Source organism: Pomacea canaliculata, linkage group LG2 (genome assembly GCF_003073045.1).
Source record: "Pomacea canaliculata isolate SZHN2017 linkage group LG2, ASM307304v1, whole genome shotgun sequence".
Lineage (NCBI taxonomy): Eukaryota > Metazoa > Mollusca > Gastropoda > Architaenioglossa > Ampullariidae > Pomacea > Pomacea canaliculata.
This window is the reverse complement of record NC_037591.1, coordinates 23,030,531-23,050,663: the sequence shown is the minus strand read 5'-3', so window position 1 is coordinate 23,050,663 and position 20,133 is coordinate 23,030,531. Positions and strand designations below refer to the sequence as shown.

Below are 20,133 nucleotides of genomic sequence, written 5' to 3'. Positions count from 1 at the left end.
AATAGCTGCAGAAAAGAGTGTAACTATAACTTATAGTTATAGCGGTATAGAAATGCTTTTATTTTTATTATTATGTGATTAATGACTAGCTATAAAATATTTTGCTAACAGGCATTAAAGACAAACCATACATGTGTTTCAACTTACATGCAAAATCAAATTGGTCTCAGGAGCACGAGTAAGTTTGTATCCTGGAGACCACCTGAAAATGTGGTGCCTTATACTTAAGTTTGTTTTTGTTTGCTTTTTAAGCAAATGCTGATATATATTTGTTTCGGCAGATATTTCTAGAATTAAAGCTTTTATGAAAATTTACACTACAATGCTCTTCTTGTATGAGGTGTAGTGGTTTAAACGTTAGGTGCAGTGGTGCTAGTTCTGTACTGCAGTTGACAATATTTCCTGACTTTCATTACAAAATCAGTGGACATAAGTCAAATTTGTATTATATATATACTGTAATTTATTAAAAATCTCCATAGTGCCATCTGCATTGTCATGAAGCTTTCAGTTGGTCAAGCAGTCTGAGCACACAAAAACACATCTCTGCTCACGTCCCCAGTACATGAACTGCATGCGGGATGACATTAGGAAGAAAAAGTATGACAAAGCTGAGAGGCAGTTTAGTAATGGTAACCTCATGGCAAGTATAAAGACAGTCCTTAGTTAGGTATACATTTGGCACTCGGCACAATTTCAAAAATAACAAACCAACAACCTGTGAAACTTATGGGTATTGAAGATTGTGATTTTTCACACATGTTTATTGTGGTTTCTGCTCACTTTGGGCAGAATTATGTTTTCCAAAATGTTACCATACTAAAACAGTTTCTTGGTCCTGAGCATGAATTAAAGATGTCTCAGTCTTCTGTCCGGGCCTGTTCTTAGCCTGCGGGGCCTGTCAAAAGTGTGGGGCCCTAGGCAGATGCCTCATCTGCCTGCCCCTAAGCACGGCCCTGCTTCTGTCATAGACCTGCTGAGGTGTGTACATGTTAACAAGACCCAGTCCTAACAGGATCTGAGTGCACTCCACATTACCATGCAGAGCAGCTTAGCATGGAGTCATACAACATCCCCTCCTGCTGTCTGCTGATTCAGGCCCTATCTCCAATACTTCGAACCTTTCACTTGTGTCTATCCTGAAAAAAATATGCCCAATCAGCCCAATGAGTCAGACCCATTGCATTTATGTCACATCATGTCATCTGTCAGAAGCACAATGGAAAGAACCTTATAAGGATCTTATTCTGATGAGACTCCACCTTGCTGTCACTCCTGCTCAATCATGATGGTGGTGCTCTTCCTTACTCTGTACATTGTTGTGATGAGCATCTTCTCGTCTTAAAGACAATGACTTGATGATGCATAAGCTTGATGTACCGGACAATACTACCAATAGGTGATATTTTCAACACTTATAAATATCTAGTCACTATCTTGGACACTTAGCTTTATGTGACACCAGCACTAAGGTGACCATCTATCCCCAGAAAACCCTTTTTCGAACAACTTTCCCCACTCAGAAACATGTCCCCGTTTTGTTCCCGGATTGACCAAAAAAATTCTGGTCACCTGACCAGCATAGACACAACTGTTCGGCCAACCATGCCTGCACCTCCTATAAACATTCCAGTCTTTCTCTGCCTGTCATTCTCACTTGGCTGTATCATTCCTTTCTTGAGGATCTCATCATTTTACTTTCATACCCTGGCTTTATAATCTCTAAGAAACCGAAACAGCCTAGTCTCCCTTGTTCCAAGATCATGGAAACCAGCCAAGCAGAGGGAGCTTTTTATATATCAGCAAATCTTTAAAAGGGCATCTCACATCCTCATATGCTGGCATGTGGGTTTGCATTCTTGCAGTCTGGCTGCAGATACATGATGCCAGAATGTAAAACTAATCATCGCTGCAATTCATTTATTCCTTGTGCGAAACACTTGATCAGCTCCACTGGCTGTGGTGATCAACTGCTCTTCGTATTTTATTTTTAACTTTCCTCCTATGTTTTCAAGGGTATACTGCTCGTAAGAAAAATTACTGTAAATGTCCTAGAAGAAGAATAAAGTTTATGAAAATTTGTGCCGATGTTTTGGGTCCTGTTTAGTTAAAATAACGATACTTCAAATTTTCAATACTTCAGATTTTTTTTAAAAGTAAAAGCCTTTTTTTCTTTCAAGACAAAGATCTCAACAATTATTCTTTGCTCCTTTGCAAATATTTGACTACATTTGAGGTGGACCCAGATTCAATTCTCCCTTTAATACCCAAACCCATTTCCACAATGTTTCAGTCCAGCTTTGAGTTGCTCTAAAGGTAATCTATCAGTATCTGATTCACCAAAGTTGTGTAAATGGATCTCCTTTACCCAGGAAGTTATTTTTTTCCAGCTTTGATATAAAGTACTAGCAGACGCACAGGAAAAGCAAGAAAAAGAAGCAAATTGTCCAAGAGCCTTGTGCAGTGCTATGTTCAAGCGAGGTCAAAAGAAGTTTTAGATTTGCATTGGTTTCTTAAATAAATAAACTGTTCTTACTGGAAGGCAGCAATTTCCTTCACCCTACCCTGTTCCAAACCATCTGTTCAATGCATCATGAAGTTGACAAACATCTCCACAGATCCCTTTGTAGTTATAAGACCATCTCCAGTTTTCAGACCATCTTGTTATAAGAAATCTCTCAAGTTTGCAGATCACCCTGTGGTTATCAGAAACCTCTCCAATTCCAAGATCACCCTGTGGTTATGGTATAAGAACTTGTCGACTGTTTGGGCGCCTCCAGTTTTTCGGTTAGCTCATCAGTTGCTGTTGTTGTGATGTGCCAGAGATGAGTATGAAATGTTTCCAGAACTGAGGGACTGTAGTTCCCTTTGACTCTCATAGTTGTTTCAGCACCTGCAAATGACCAAAGGAAAGTTTCATGCCTTCTGGGAGCCGATCCAGGCACTACACTCTGTTTTGCAAATCTCTATGAGCATAGAAAGAAGGAATTTATTCATGTATTGGACAAGTACAATAAAGGACATAAATAATCAGGGCTTAAAAAAATCATTTTTCAACTGGTTTTGTTTTTAAAAGACTGCACAAGAATTTTGGGTTATGACTACATAAAGTTTTGAGCCAGATCATTACTCATAAAAAGACCTAGTTTCAAATAATCCTCTATTCATGATGAACCTCAAACTTCAAGCTTTTCATTAAATCAAGGCAAGTCTGCTTATTTAACATAACATAATTGTCTTTCAATGGTTTCTTTTTAAAGTCAATATGTAGGAAGAAACAAATGAACATTATAATCTCATCACATCTGGATTTTTAAAGAAGCCATACTCACCACTGTTTTCTGCACCTTCAATCTCTGGTTCAGCAAACTCTTCGTCTGCAGCAAAATAAATATTATTTAATTATATTTTACTGGAGCATTCATATCAGTATGTTACATCCTGGGAAAAAACAGCTTCTATAAGAGTAAAAGAAGTGGAAAAAAACAACAAAAATAGGGAACATTTGACAAAAAGCTCTAAAGCACTCATGCATGAGTTAAGATACACTAGAATGAAATGAAAATACCTATTGGTGTTGTGAAGTTGACAGTGTCAGAGAATGGCCCCAGACTTGCACCATAGCGAGCCCGGACTTTGAAAAAATAGGTAGTGTTATGAGCTAATCCTAGAATAAGTGCTGAAAGTCCACGATCAGACTGGATCATCCACTCTGCTGCAGACTGATTGAGGTTATCTGTATAGTAGATCATATAACCTAGAAGAACAAATACAAAACAAACACAGATACTGATGTTTCAGTTGATAGGAATTTTTGTTTGATTTTTATAGTATAGTATGACCATTTCATAATTCTGCCAAATGCTCGCCCTGAGTTGCATTTGATACTAATTTTATAAGACCCTTGGCAAAGTTCTTCCAAAATAATTTAGATAAGCTGTAACATTACGACAAAAATCTCCAGTAAAATTAAATTAGGCAGGGTGAGTAGCAAGTAACATGAACCATAATGTGGACCACATTCAATGTGTCTGTAATTTGACAGGAAAGATATGGCACATTACCCAATTTAAAAAGGTCAGGATGGAAGAAGAGTGAGACATAATCCTGTGCCAACAGCAAACTATTCATCAAAAAGCGCAGTTCATAGTAAAGTACTTATCTGCCACATTAGAGTGACACTTCAGTCATGCAGTCCATAGCTATGCACTTCATGTACCTGTGGTGTGTGTGGAAGGAACCAGTGGGGATGTCCATAGAACTTCCACTGCAGCTGACACATTGCCGTAGAGACTTGAAATTGTCAAGTTTCCTGGCGCAGCTCTAGAGTCTGACGAAGGACAAACCATGAAATGTCTCTGTCCATATTTAACTTTTGTAATTTTCTTTAACGTTTGACTATTATAAACAATAACACTGTTTTACAGAGCCACACCTTTGTTAACGTGCACATTCAAATCATGTGTGCATGGCAACACCTATCTTTCTCACACAAACACACAGCCTACCTGTAGGTGGGTTGTATACCACTGTTGTGGACAAAGGGCCATAACCAGCAGCATTGCGGGCCTGAACCTTGAAATAGTAGGAGGTGTGTGGCACTATGTCCCCAATGTAAGTCATCATTTTCTCTGTGGTCTTTATAAACCAGCGCTTTGTGTCTAATGTTGGGTCAGATGTGTAATACACAATGTATTCTGAAACATAATATTTTCCCAGTGTCATAGGGGTTATGAGAGGGGCAAAGATCAGTAATATATATTATCATTCATCTTTACTACATTCTGGGATTCTTGCTCCTATACACTGTGTTTACAGGGCTGCCTTATTGTGATTAGTCTTAGTTGCTGGCTGCGCGTAAAACGCTAATTTCCCCAGCTTCTATACACTGGAACTTACATGTGATTGCATCACTTCTTACTTCCTTACCTAATATTTTTCCATTGGGTGATTCTGGTTCTGTCCAGTTCAGGATCAAAGAGTTCTGGAAACCAGGTGGTGATGTGACCGTCACGATTGCCTGGAGAACTGGTGGGAGCTGGAAACAATGGTCAGATTATTCCTACTGCTTAAATAATTTGTCTAACTTTGCACTTCTGGCTTTATGTGTGTAACTTGGGACTTGGTGGAGAGGATGAGGTGGGGGAAAAAAGCAGAGATACATAACCCTGCGCTCAGTCTACAAAAGCGTGTTAAGTACTCTTGCACTTGTCTGCAGAAGAAGTTAATAAGCAGCTTCATTAAAACATCTTTTGATTATCCTCACGCGTAACAGTTTTGGATATATGCTGCAGACAAGAATAGATAAAACTACTGCTTTTTTTGCTTCTTTAGTTTCTTTAATGGGAGCAACACTTTTTTTATGATGACTAGGTAAGGTTGGGTAGAGCTGGAACCACAAGCATGTATTTTGGAGACAGACTAGGGGTATTCACTTGGATTTGGGAAAGTCTTTACCCGGTCATCATTTTTTTTTTTTTAAAGTCTGGACGCCATTGGACATTTAAATCCTGACTTTTGCATTTGTTGCTGATGTCAAAACCACACATGGTGAGACATTCTCACCTGTTTGCTGGGTCGTATTCACAACAGGTAAGCTCCATCTACTTTGCTCCTCCCCTCTAATGGTCCTGACAGCAAACTCATACACTGTCGCAGCCTGAAGATCTGAGGTCATAACCAGACAAACCATAACTTCTTTTTTGGTGGGGGGAAGGTTTGCGTGCACTATCTGTGAAGTTCTTATTAGTTAATTTATTAATTTTTACTCCAAATCATGCATAAACAAACTCACATTGAGAAGGTAGTATTGACATATACATAGTATGCCTTTATATATATATATGTAAACGGAAAAGAGAAACAATAATTAAGATATGTATGAAGCGTCCATTCTTGAAACAGGAATTTAAAAAGCTTAGGAAGAAATTAATAAAAAGAAAAGTAGGCACATATATAGTGGAATGTATCAGTTAAAAAAAAAAAAACAAAAAGTCTCAAGTGTGAATTTTGTTCTCTGCATGAAACAGATGTTAGTAACCTTCCACGTAACATCAGAAGGATCTTGCATGCTCCACCTGTGACATTGATGGAGGTGGACGTAACATTGACGTAGTGGTACGTCTCGCCGCTGATGGCCGAGTAGCGGATGAAGTAGTGGCGGCCATCAGACACGGGCGTGTCGCCTTGTCGTGCGGGGTCAAGCCAGCTGACCTCCATGATGTTAGGGGACAGTGGGATCACCTTCAGCTTGACCGGAACCTCGAGCTCTAGCATCTCAGGAGCTGGGGACAATGACGTCAGAGGTCCGGCTGAGAGTTGTTGTTTGTTTGTTTTTGGTATTGCATGCGTTAGAAGTTTACCATGATTCGTTAAAAACATTTTTGTATTTTCAGTGATTACGTTTATAAAATATATGTAGCATTGATATGAGTGTCTTATAGTTCTGTTTTGAGTTTATGTTTACTTTTGAGTGTAACAACTGAAAACAGTCGGTTAGTCTTACCTTTGCTTGTCTGCACCAGTGTGTACTCTGGTACACTCTCTCCGATGTGGTTGAATGCTCGAATGCTCACGATATATTCCGTGTCGGGCTCTGAATCATCAATCATAATCGTCATCAACATCGTCGTCATCATCGTCCTAATCATCATCGTCCACCACCACCACCACCATCTTCCACCATTGCTTCAAATGCAGTGACTTGTCTTTTATCCAAGCATCTGTCTCACACCTGGTAATTTCACTCACAGCTGTCATCACAACGACCAACACCACCAACTCTGACCCCATCACTGACCCCCAACCCTTCCATCGTCTTCCTCGTCGTCATCGTCGTTGTCGCACTTTTGTCCTTATCTGTTCCTAGTCCATAGAAGAAAAGCATCGTTTCTTACTGAGATCCGTGATAGTGAATTCCCGGACACTAGGACCCAGAATGGAGCGGTAGACCTCGGGTATGTAGCGCCCATGGCCGACGATGTAGCCCAGCACGGGTACCCCGATGTTGTTGGGAGGAGACCACGACAGGGTGATGGCGTAGGCGCTGACGTTGACGTGCAGGTTCTCCGGATTCTGCGGCTGCCGCATGGCTGCACAGAGAAGACTTTGAGACCTCCAGGGACAGTTGACACTTCGCCGGACACAGAGCTTTTGGCATCATTGACATTGGCATTAGTGTACACAACCTTTGACCCTCAGTGACAGTACACATTGCTGTGTCAGGACAAGTACTTTGACAGGACACGGAGCACGTTGCTTTAGAGAAAACAGCTTACAGACAGACGGTGATAATATAATACAACAATATAATACCTTATAGTTTCAAAAAACTTTCTGTAACTTCTTTTGTTAATATTTTCTCGCGTACGTATGCTTGTTAGAGAAAAGTTTGGCGAGGTAGAACTTTCTATGACAGGCATGGACTCCTAGTCTCCTACTGAAGGTTCTTCTTACTTATTTCCTCGGTTCTGGCCACGACCCAGTCCGTGAAGGGCCCCGTTCCGTTGATGTTCGTGGCGGCAATCCGTATTTTATATGTCTCTCCTGGCTCCAGGTCTGAAACAAGCATGTGTGTGTGCGGCTGGCACAGAACTCAACGAAAATAAGACTAACGGATTCATTCTGAGTTTGGTGAAAGTCTGATACTTTTTTTGTCCAAATCGATCTCCTTTAAATCAAGATGTACATATAAATAACCGATAGTGGAAAGATATCGAGAAATCAGTCTTATCTATTAGGCATTGTTTGGTTATGTTTTGATGCCAGCGTATTGTCTATCACTTGAAAGGTAAGTAATATATTAATTAAAAACTGAGTGACACTAATTATATTTCTTGTATTTTTAGTCAACCGTCTTGATGCCTCTCAAGAGCATTTGCTCCCCCTCCTCCACGCCAATATAACTCTCTTCTCTCTTCCCCCGATCTCTAAGCACACACACACACACAAACAAAACATACACACAAACAAACAAAAAACTTCCACACCCACACACACAAGAAATGCGAGTTTGCTGGACGGAATACTTTTGAAGGTGTAGTTACGACGACCGCCGTCCACCCCAAACTTGGCCAGACGAGGCCCCTTCTTCATCTTCATGATGATCTTGTAGCCGGTCACCACGCCATTCTTCGTGTGTTCAGACGGCTCCTCCCACGTCACCACGAGATGCTGGAAACGAGACCGGAAGTCGAGGTACACGTGACAGGAAGTGAGGGAATGTGAAACTTTTGTGCGTGTGTGTGAGTCTTAGTGTTTGTGTGTGTGTGTGTGTGGGTGTGTTAGTGTGTGTGTGTGTGTGAGTGTGTGAGAGAGTGTGTGTGTGAGAGAGAGAGGCTGAGTAAGCTCACGCACGCGCGTGTACATACCGTGGAGTTGAGCGGACGAGCCTGGACTTTGCGTGGCGGAGTGTCCGGCCTGCTGGACAAAGTGTCGGCAAAGATGACACTGCCCTCGCCGATGACGTCACCGGAGTAGGGGATGATCTCGAAGCGGTAGCTGCTGAACTTCATCAGGCTGCCGGCCACGTAGTCCGTGGTGGGAGCCTTCAGCCACGCCGACTGCTTGTCCCGCTTGCCGGGGCGCCAATAGCGCAGCTGATACTTGGTCACGTGACCGCGGGTGGGCGTCTCCCAGTGGACGTGGATCTCCGTAGGGGACAGCGCTACGGCCGTGGCGTTGATGACGGTGCTGGGGGGTAGAGCTGCGTGTGAGGAACGAGAGAGGACGGGAGGATGAAGAAGGGCAGTTATACTGGGCGACTCTAGTCTTCAGGTAATGTATTGGAGTTTGAGGGTGTACCTAGTGTCTGAACAGTATGTATGCTCATCTGAACAGTCTACGTCTGGAGCAAGAAATGCATCGAACAAAAACAAACAAAAAACCCAAACAGATTGAGAACTTTTGGACAGAGCATTAAACGCAAAAGTCAGGGTTAATGGTTCTTGTATTTTGCGCCTGTAAAGGTCGTGGAAACCAGATTACCTTTAGTTTCAGCTCTCACGTACACGGGGTCGCTCATCGAGTACTTGTTGAAAGCTCGGATTGAAATGATATACTTGGTAGACGGCTCTAGACAGAGAAGAAACGAAATTAGAAGATCCAAATCCAGATGACGCCCTCCACCGGAGTTAAAGAATATTTGCATGGAGGTTTGTTTCCTGCATTACAAGACTTCTGTACTGTGTAACAAGTGGTGAATTACTTATAATAAATGGACTGCAAAGTCAGAACGATTGCAGGTTCGTTAAGCAAAGTGATGAAAAGTAAAATGATTTCAAAGTCTACAAGCAGCAGGGTACATACTCAAGCCTCGTATCGCAAACTGAACGGCATTGGCACCCAAATCCACCCGGTTTATCTCGGATGGATCGTCGGCTGGTCCGTACACAATATGATAGCCCAGCAAAGGCGATTTGCGGGTGTCCGGCTCGCTGGACGACTGCCACGTGACCCGGACAGACTCCAGCATGGTGACGGCCTTCACATCCCTGGGCGGCACAGGGGGCAGCAGCTCTGGACAGGGGGAGGCAATAAAAATGGAGTTATTGCCGTTCATCTAAACCAATATACATACTCGGCATTGACTCGGGCCTGAATTATTTCACACATAGATGAGAAATTTGACGAGCAGAGAGCAGCAGTGCGATTTGTGTGACTGTTATGGCGGCAAGAAAAATGTGGTCATGACAGAGCGGCAAGAGAATTTTGAAAGTGCGTGCTTGCTTGTAAATAAAAAAATAAAAAAAAAAAAAACAGTGAGAGAGAGAGAAGAAATTGTCTTATCGTAACAGAGGGCAGCAAATGAAGTTTGTGCCACACCTTGAGGATGCTTCTGTATCCGAATCCACTCTGAAGGAGCTTCGTAACCCCAGGTGGTCAGTGTAGCGATACGCAGGTAGTATGTCTCGTCTCTCCCTAAGACCTGTTTGAGATAAACAATGACAGTACTTACTCCAAACGAGGGTGAGCAGGCTTTGATTAATGGGCGTTATGAGTTGTCTTTATAAAAAAAAAAAAAACCTTCAAAAGCAGAAAGTGACCAAGGCATTCAAGAGAGTGTTTAAATACTCCGGGAATTGTTTATTTGTTTGTGTTTTATGCCGTGCTAGCAACTTGATGGCTATATCACGGCAAAAAATACTCCAGGAAAAAGTCCAGTGCCATCGACATACCGATGAGAAACTGTTTGTTGCGGTTTCCTTCGATGAAAAGCATCTCCTCTTGAGTGTCCGACTCGCGCTTGTAGTAGATGTTGTAGCCCAGGATGTAGATCCTGTCAATATTTTTAGGTGACTCCCAGTCCAGCTGGATGATCTGAGCGAGAACAAAATGATTTTAGGAAGACAGGATTGGGATGGTAAACTCGAGATGATAGAAAACAAGTACAAAAGGTGGGACACTAGCCTGCCTCCTAAACACTGAGCAGGGGCGAGCTACTTTTAAGTCACCCACCCTGTAGAATCACTTGTGAAATATTTGTGAAGTTTTTTTTTAAACAAACGACTGGGTTGGTCCAGATGAAGAGTGGGTGCGTGTGCGATGGAGAAAATGAGCTTTAGAGAAATGGAGAGGGAAAGAGAAAGACAATGTGAAAGAAAGAAGAAAGGAAGTTGTTGAGCAGTGAAGACTTACGGACGAATTCAAGGCAACGGCCGACACATTTGCCGGCTGAAGCCCTTCATTTGTCAGGGTCTGAACTTTGATCTCTGGACTGGCATCCCCGAAACCATACGAGTTGCCGGCCCTGACGGATATGGCGTAGGTTTGATTGGGTCTGAGACTAGACAGTTCGATTTTCTTGCTCCGGGTGTCCCTCACCTGCGCATTGGCAATGTGATCTTCTCTGAACTCCACCTGTTGAAAGAAACATAGTCCCGTAGACAGATTGTCCCCATTAGAAATATACAGTAATTAGCAGGATATGAGAATATACTTCACATGACCTAGTGGTTCGTTGATGTAGTCTACATCGCCTATATTCTCTAATGATATATTCTACCGCCATACCTGGTAGTTTGTGATGGTGTAGTTGTAGTCAATGGGATCATCCCAGATGACAGAGACAGTGTCAGGGGACAGAGCCAGGGCCCTCACATTCTGTATAGAAGGAGGTAGAGGTACTGCACACACACGCACACATATACACAAAAACTGTTATTTGCATTCCATTTTTCTCTCTTTTTCTGTATGTTACGAGGAAACAAATGCTTCTTGGGTGTGTAAATTTATTCGGATATTTGTGTGCTCATACGGATCCTCGAAGTTTCAAGAAAACCACGCTATTTTTTTTATTTTTTGTCTCTGCTGGATAAGAGTTAATCCCGTGGACTTTGTGTCGGAGCTGCACACTACTCACCCTTCACTTGTAGGAGCGCCTGCCTCTCCGAGGATCCGACCTCAGAGCGAGCGGTGCAGGTGTAGTTGCCGGCCAGACTCAGAGACGTGGAGGAGAAATCCAGGAAGACACCAGTCTCATCCTGTCTTCTGTTAGAGATGTCACGATTGGTAGACTGGAATTCTCGGGTATGTTCTGTAGAACAATAATAAAAAAGAAATAAAAGAAAAAACGAAAAAATATCAAAACATAGAAATAAAGACATTAATCAACGTTCGTCGATAATATATCTCTGTCTGGACAGATTTGTAGTCCCTGTATCTTTTTGGAATGAAAACTTTATGACCATTTTCCTTCAAACTTACGACATTGACCCCCAAAAATGTGCCTACTCAGATCCGACAATTCCTAAGATTGAAAAAGCGAGAAAATTGCCTCTGATTGACTTACAGCCGTTTGTAGCTTTCCTTTGAAAGACACGACAGTTCGGTCAATAGGTCAGTAAGTGGACAGCTGCCTCAAACGGTCATTTTCTTCCCAATTATCGATAGAGTTATCTGAAAAAGCACGCATCCCGCCCACCTCTAGCACTAGCTACCGACTAGTCTGGGCTGGGACTGTCCACCCAGCGTCTGTCACCAACCTTGTCGCTGGGCTCAAAGACAGACCCGGTGTCCTGGTGAGTCCAGACCACAGTCGGCAGCGGACTGCCTGAGACGGAGCACATTAGTCTGGCCGGCCGGCCCTCCATCACCTCCATGCCTGCTATGTCAACAATGGCTGGGACAACTGCAGCAAACAGACGAAGAAAGCAAGCGTTCACACACACACGCACACATGCACGCACTGGACCTTTCTCGTAAAGAAACTGCTTACATGTAACATATACTACCGGTGTCACCAAATCCATACTTTAATGTCCACTCAACGGTCCAACACTGACATCGGTGTATTGAGATAAGGTAATAAGTCGTTGGAGATTGGTCGAGCGCGTGACGTGCTCACGAGTGTGACGTGGCAAAATCCAGACCTCAAGGGAGACAACAAGACAAAAAAGAGTCGCGTACCTGATGGATTTTGGAGAAATCGGCTTCAGAAGCAAGAAACTTTTAACATGAAATTATATTCCATTGCAGGAAAAGATGTTAGGAGGTTTAAAAAAAACACTGTAGGACTCTTTGATGTCCAACCGTGAACACATGACATATACTTACTTGAAAACACACACACAAACACATACATATATCTCAGGTGACACACCAGCTCGACATCTTACCGTTTACCTGCAGCCTGACGGGAGAGCGGACAGTGCCGGCGCTATTTTTAGCCACACAAAAGTAGACTCCCGCCTGTCTGAACGTCACACCTTGTATCAGCAGATGGGAAGTGACGTCACGGGAGGACTTATGCACGCTGATGACTCGCACTCCCGTCTCGTTGTGAAGAATCTGTGGATGTGACGTCAGGAAAGGCAAGTGCATGTACTCTTCAGCAAGCCCTTAACTGTCACAATTAATTCCCGCAGTTCCAGCATGCAATTCACTTCTAACCCGTTTTAGGTCCCCTCAAAAAAAAAAAAAAAAAAAAAAAAAAAAGAAAAGAAAAAAGAAAACAAGAGGATGTGTACCACAACAAAGCGAGCTTTAAAACCTTTGACATGTCCTTACTGTCACAACGCATCTTCACGTTCATTGTAACGTATTTGTTGCAGAGGCTCATGAACATTAATACTTGAACTGCAAGCATTGGGATTCAGTTCACTTGCATTGTTCTCTTTTCATTCTGTCATTACATTCATTATTATGGATTTATGTTTTTTTCTCGTATTGTCTTTCTTTCTCCTGCTGCTCTGACAAGTTTGTCCGTCGCTCACTTTGCACTTTAACGCCTAATGTTCATCAGAAGGTGTCTGGACTATCTGTGATGTAACCTTAGTCGCTGGTGACGGAAAACAAGCCTGTAGCGTGACCCTTGGTTCAGTCCCTTTTAGGCAGGTGCCTACCCTTCATCCTCCATTCCTCCCGTTAGAATATTCCTGTCCCCTCACCCTTTGTCTTAAGTTTCTTTTGAAGAAAAGCTCCACTTAACACTACAATAAACGGAGAAGATCAAACTTTGCAAAAGATAATTGTATAGTTGTACAGCGGTGCCAACTCACAGATCATTATTGTCTTAAGAAACATAGAAGAGCGGACAAACTAAAGAGAGTCACATGACTGCGTGTCAAAGGTCAAGTCCAGTAAAAGTCAGGCATGATTCTGACTACAATGACAGACGACGCCGGCAATGCCAGACGAGGTACCGAAGATGGATGAGGACTTACCAAGTTGGTGCTGGCCTGGCTGGAGAAAGGAACCGTCTTGTTGGGGGCGAACCACTGAACCTCGGGGGGAGGCTCCGCGCGAACCACGCAGGTCAGGTTGGCCGTACTGCCCTCCACCACGACTGTCGCCAACAGCTGCAGGATCATTGGAGGCTCTGTCACAAGGAGAACATCATATGATTCAAGTATAAATAGATAAATGCAGAAGTGGATAAACGAAGATTGGGCGAATCATTTGAGAATCGCTGAAGATTCGAACTCAGTAAGAGGTCGAGCGTAAGCACCCACTCATCCGTGTTGTAAATTGTTAGTTCAAGCATAGCATGTTTGGATTTTGCTATGACAGACAAAAAAGCTGCAAAATCATGAAAAATGCAAGCTGTGTGAGCTAGACGGGTGATCTCAAGAGGTCTGCCAATGACACGAGTGACGTGGCACCGAGGAAGACTCACCCGCAGGGAGGGTTTGGACCAGCAGCTCCTCGGAGGGCTCGCTCTCGCCCCCCACACTGTAGGAGGACACGATGAAGCCGTAGATGGTGTCTGGCAGCAGGAAGGAGATTTTGGCCTCGGGAGTGGGTCCCGTCACCACCTCCCCCGACAGCTCCGAGGCTGCACGACAGACAAGTGAACGACACAAAGAACGACACGAGATGCAATGTGGAACATTCGGGCACGCGCACACGCATACATACACGCACACAAACCATACAAATTCGACGAAAACTGTTTCATCCACTTGTTTCGTTTCTATTCCCTTCACTGGGGTTTTCAACCACAGCATGCAAACCCCTGCCAGCCACAGTCAACACAAACAATAATAAAGTCCAAAATGAGGACAGATACTCTTTCTCGTATTTTTTTGTTTACTCATTCTTCCTCTCCTTTCATCTCTCATTTTGGTCACCTTTACCAAACCTGCACAGACCAGCACGGAGAAGGCATTCAGTTCTTCCTCTGGTCTTCCACCTGTCTGTCTGTTAGTTATGTCAGCTTTGTCACAGTCACCTTTGTGTCATCTGTCGTAGTAGGTGACACATATTTACATGTCTCGCTCGTGTCACGTGCGTGTTATCACGTGTTGACACTCACTGTTGAGGTTACGTGTGAGGATGCGGTAGGCCACGACAGGGCAGCACGCTGGAGGCTGGGGCTGTGTCCAGGTGAGGGTGATGGCCGTGCTGCGCACCTCCAGCGTGCCAGGCTCTCCGGCCGGACGGGCGTCTCCTCCATCTCGCTCGTGCTGTTGCTCTTCTTTCGCTGCTTGTTCTCCGCTACACACACAACAAGGACGACAACAATCATTGGGGAAAGATTTTTTTCTGATAATGTGCCATGGCATCGTTGTTAGTTTGAACACCTCAATTACCCACCCTCTTCTCCGCCTCTCTCTCTTACCTCCTCTTATTTTATCTCTCTCTCTTTCTTCTTTATTCTCTCTCCTGCTACTCCAACACCATCCCTGTACCCCCTCACACATCTATCCACACCACATCGAAAATTTTTCCCGCTTGCGTGCTAGCTCCGTATCAAGGACTTAACTTTCAGTTGAGTTGGTTCGCTTGGGAATTATAATTCTTCACACTCCCTCGTCTCCTATATTTTACAAAATGGAGTCGTTTCCCCTGGAGCGATCGAAGAAACGATTATCTGCTTCATCTGCTACACGCAGGTTGGGATTTTCCCTCGTAAGAACATTTATTAACCATCACTTGGCGCTAGTACCACCTTTGATGTTTTCAAGTCTGGCCTTAAGACCCACGTTTTGTGGAAATGCTTTCAGCAGCTGCTGACTTTCTCTTCTCTCTTTTATACCTTCTGTTCTTTGTGTGTGAGAGAGAGAGAGACTGCCAAGCCGATTGTTCCTGTCAAATCGCATTGCACTTGCTGCCTGCAGGGAAATTCTTATTAATAATACTTGTCCTATGAGTGTAGTCAGATCAGTGGTCCAGTACCGTTACGGACAGGAAAATGGCGTCTGAGGATGGGGAGGGTGAAGTAAGGTACAAGACAGTAGAGAAATGAACAGTATTCTCAGGCATGTGCAGCCTCCCACTCCTCCATCATCTCAACCTTTCCCCCAGCAGTACTAAACATCCTGTGATTTATTTTCCTGGCGCTAGAACATTGTTGTCGCAAGCGGAGTTCCCAGCAAAGTGGAATGTGTTGGCATGATGGGAAAGTGCACATTTGTTCCCAGCTATTCACGGCCTCGTCTTGAAATTAAACCTTATTTAATTTAATGATCGTTCATTCATCTGTATCCTTCCTTCTTTCCTTCCTTACCCGACTCGGATTTGTTGGCGACCGGGATGGCCACTTTCTCCCAGGCTGAGAATGGTCCGGTGCCGTTGACAGTTGTGGCGCCCACCCGGACTTTGTAAATCTCGCCTTCAGCAACGTCTGCACACCAGTCACGTGGGTCTTCGTCACAAAAGGACCAAAAGAGAAACATGTGCACAGAACTAAATCACGATTTTTTTCTCCAATGACTTGTCCCTCCAGTCCTCCCCTACAGACTTTAATTCATATCCACTTCGTGTGTGTGTGTGCGTGCGCGTGCGCTTACGTGTGTTTATGAATCTATTTGCGCGTGGTGTACGTCCGTCGGTGAGAGTATAATGTGTATGTGTGTGTGTGCTTACCTGTCAGAATGTACTGCGTGTCCCTTGGCTTGGTGATGACAGTGCACAGGTCCCCACGGCGACTGCCCTTTCGTTTGTACTGTACTTTGTATCCTAGCAACACGCCATGGCGGCGACGCACGGGTGGGGGTCGCCAGGACACCAGCAAGTACTGTACCCCAAAAACATCCAAAAATCTTTTTTATATCTCCAGTTTCTGAATTCAATTATAAACAAAGGTTTCGCTTGAAACCCATCTCGAGATGAGCCGATCCTATCAAGCCGTTAGATGTATTTTTAAGCAGACGACTCTCCCAGACCCCGGGGGCACGAGGGGGATGTATGGAACCTCCACTCTTGATGATTCCTGCTATTCACCCGTGCTATCATTTGTCTGCTGTTCACCCAGGCTATCATTTGTCTGATTGCAGACTCGTTTGTCCGTCTGGAACTCAACTCTGACCCAATAGCAGACTGAGGGAGAAGGGGAGCAACTTGTTAAAGAGAGAGAGAGGAAAGGAGAAAGAGAGAGAGATTCAGCGTGGTTTTTTTTTTCCTTTTCCATCCCTGCCCCATAATCCTCTTCTCCTCCTTCCCTGCGCACACGCACGTGAGGCTCCATGCAGGATATCAGGTCTCACATCGTGTCTTTCCTTCGTTTTTTTCTTTTGTCTATTTTGAAATGTTTTTGTTCCCATACCCTTATTCCTCCTTTTGTTAGAAGCACTACTCATAAAAACTCACATGAGTTCACGAAACACATGCAGAGTTAACAACAATGGGAGAGAAAAAAAACCGAATGCTACCATTTGCCACAGGACTGAAGCAAAGAAAGGAATATTGTTATCACGTAAATAAATAATTAATAAACATTTTGACTACTATAACAGTTGCTCGAAAGTGAGAAGGAATGTCCAAGATGTCCGAGTGAGAAGAGGTGCAGGCATTGCTTCAGACCACCAGCTCCTAGTCTTCAAGACTAAGCTGAAGTCCTTCATTCATCCAGCAGAACACACCACAAGTTCAATACTCAATACTTCAAGAACAAAGAAACAAGGGAAACTTAGAACTGTGGAGTCAAGAATAAGTATGAGGCGTATTCTGGACAAAGACTTCTCCTGCATGGTCTGAAAAGATCTTCAACAGCAGCCAGTGGACAATGCCACTTGCGAAGGAAGAAACATATCGTGGCTACGACGAAAACTGTACAAAAACCGAAAAGAGGAACAAGGAAAGTAATAAAGGGAAGGACACAAAAGGGTAAGAGTCGTAGGAGGAGGCGCAGAAGGAGATGATGAGAGAGAGAAGCGAGACTTACCGAGCTGTTGGAGTACATTTAAAAACACATCTCGCGGAGGTTTGCCAGGTTTGTCGGAGTAAGGGCGCGCAACAATTTTCTCCGTGCTGCCCCCTGGGCCCTCACTCAGCATCGACTGCACCCTGAAGCTGTACAATCGATGGGTAGGAGCTCATCGAACACGAAGGTCGTGACTCCCTTGGTCACCACGACGCTCCGCTCGGTCTTATCGAAGTCGACTTCCGCCCACAAGATGGCGTAAGCCACTGTTTCGTTGCTCAGCAACGGTGGTTTCCACGACAGCCGGACTGACCTTGACGACACGGGTGTTGCCTGTAGCTTCCTGACGATGCTGTCGACTGGAGAAAGAAAGAAAGGAGAGAAAATTACAAATTCATTGACATTTACTGCGGTTTATTTGTACATAAATATTTTTTTTTTTTTTTGTTTTGGAGGTGGAGTCTCGTCCAGCAGCTAATCTTGGTGGAGCAGGATGCACGGAGGCTGCTGTTGCCTCGATCTGTTGCTAGTACGATAGACTTGGCAAAGGCAATTAGCCAGTGATTAGAAAACATCCGTCGGTCCACCCAGCTTGGTACCTGCTTTATCAGGGAAAGGCGGCAGAAGAAAAGGGATGTGCTCTACCGTCCCTCGCCCTGCTTTTGACTCGTTGAACCACTCGCAGATGACTGTCAACAGACTACACTTGTAATGTGAAAGGATTTTCACTACTCTACGTTTGTTTTTGAAAGACGTGGTGTGTGTGGGGTGTGGGGTGTGGGGTTTGGGGGTGTGAGGTGTGGGTGAGGGAGGAACTGTAACAAAGATATTCACACACTTCTTTGTTTGATAACAAGTATTTCATTTCCATTTTCCATTTTCTTTGCCCCAGAGAATTTACAACGACAGATAAGCATTCACAACATTCCAGTCTACCCCAGATATCACGTGTCACGGCTGTTGCTAGGGCGACATCTTATGCTGGCTCACAAATGAGGCTAATCATGTGGATTTGTGAGTTTACGAAATTTTATTCCGCACATCTAGAAATGAACACATTCTTTCAGGCAAGTCAATGACTTTATCATCTCAATTTGTACCTCTGGCACTGGTCCCTAAACTCCTTTTTCTTTACCGTTTACTTCACTGTATGTGTTTTTGTGCCATCTGTCCATTCGTCTCTTTCTTCTTGTTCTCGAAGGAGGGCTGTGGACCGGAGGGAAATTCTCTTAATTCCTCGAGAAAAATATCTAATTTCTCCGATGCACTACACAAAGGGATTTAAAATGTTTAAAAGTGTGAAGGAGAATGAGATAAAAAGTATCAGATCGCAACAGCTTACACAATCTAAAGCTGGCTTCTCGCTACTCTCAGACTTGACGACCTTTGAACTCACCCGTGACCCCTGTGGTGGCAGCGGCGGTGGCGCTCCAGGGGCTGCCCTGCTTGCCCACCACGGCCTTGACGCGAAGACGTAGGTGGTGTTGGGCTGCAGCTTGGACACCCGTACCCGCTTCTCCTGCGTCTGCACGAACTTGGGCTTTTCCTCCTGACCCGCTGCGCTATAGCGGACCGAGTAGAAGCGTGACCCATCGTCCTTGAGCCTGCCGGGGTCATGCCACTTGACCTTGATGGCATGCTGCGAGATGGTCCTCACCTGCAGTTTCTTTGGCGACGGAGGAAGCTTCCGTGCTCCTGAGGTGGCTGCTGAAATAAAAATAGCATCTGCGTCTTGTAGGTGACAGGTGAGGGTCTCACTAGGGGGCAGCAACGGTAATTATCTCGCGTACAGTTCACGCACAGGGTTACAGACAGAAAATGAGAAAGATAGAGCAAATTTTTTGAAATCTCACGCAAAATGTTTATAAACAATTTTTTTAGTGGAAATAGAGAGAGAGATAGGGAAGAATATCAGCCTTGTGTGCTGGGCTCACTAAATCATCTAAAAATTCGTTCCACAAATTACCAATTACCAGCATCGTTAGAACTACTCCTTTTCACCTGCCGGGAATAAAAAAAAAATAACACCAAGCAGAAGACGTGTGGCGATAATTATTTTGCGTGTGGCAATAGGAAAAGACAGACAGAAAAAAATATAGATGATGATGATGATGATGATACCCGGGCTAAGCTGAACTAGACATGATAAACACGTGACACAACCAAGGCAAGACATGATATCACGTGACGTAATAAAGCACAAGACATGATAACACGTGACGTCATAAAACACAAGACATGCTATCACGTGACGTAATAAAACGCAAGACATTATATCACGTGACGTCTTAAAGCACACGACATGATATCACGTGACGTAATAAAACGCAAGACATGATATCACGTGACGTCATAAAACAAGACATGATCCACGAGCACGTTTGCCCCTCCAGGCTTATCACTCCGCTCCAGGCGAGCCAGCCACTCAACAGGTAAGTCAGGACGGCAGGAAGGTGAGAAAGAAGCGCTATCATCTTTATCTCTTCACTCATTTTCCGCAGCTCCAGGGAAAAAAAAATTATTACAGTTGGCTCGTTGGCAAACCTCGATAA

General features: G+C 44.0%; 2 protein-coding genes across 2 annotated transcripts; both read right to left on the bottom strand.

Moving 5' to 3' along the window:
* Nucleotides 1–4,535: 4,535 nt before the first annotated feature.
* Nucleotides 4,536–11,252, bottom strand: LOC112555299 (neogenin-like). Its single transcript, XM_025223645.1, has 16 exons — nucleotides 11,249–11,252; nucleotides 11,011–11,123; nucleotides 10,636–10,857; nucleotides 10,165–10,317; nucleotides 9,823–9,925; nucleotides 9,307–9,516; nucleotides 8,986–9,072; nucleotides 8,370–8,704; nucleotides 8,028–8,172; nucleotides 7,456–7,557; nucleotides 6,897–7,091; nucleotides 6,506–6,595; nucleotides 6,078–6,284; nucleotides 5,566–5,667; nucleotides 4,930–5,038; nucleotides 4,536–4,697 (listed from the first exon to the last, which is right to left on the bottom strand). Exons 1-16 carry the CDS (start codon nucleotides 11,250–11,252, stop codon nucleotides 4,673–4,675), a joined length of 2,202 nt encoding a protein of 733 aa, XP_025079430.1. The 3' UTR covers nucleotides 4,536–4,672.
* On the bottom strand, nucleotides 11,011–19,560 carry LOC112555292 (netrin receptor DCC-like). The gene is made up of 11 exons (XM_025223632.1): nucleotides 19,548–19,560; nucleotides 18,924–19,288; nucleotides 16,306–16,456; nucleotides 15,952–16,063; nucleotides 14,753–14,934; nucleotides 14,114–14,272; nucleotides 13,662–13,816; nucleotides 12,615–12,786; nucleotides 11,982–12,127; nucleotides 11,360–11,533; nucleotides 11,011–11,123 (listed from the first exon to the last, which is right to left on the bottom strand). Exons 1-10 carry the CDS (start codon nucleotides 19,558–19,560, stop codon nucleotides 11,438–11,440), a joined length of 1,551 nt encoding a protein of 516 aa, XP_025079417.1. The 3' UTR covers nucleotides 11,011–11,123; nucleotides 11,360–11,437.
* Nucleotides 19,561–20,133: the final 573 nt, after the last annotated feature.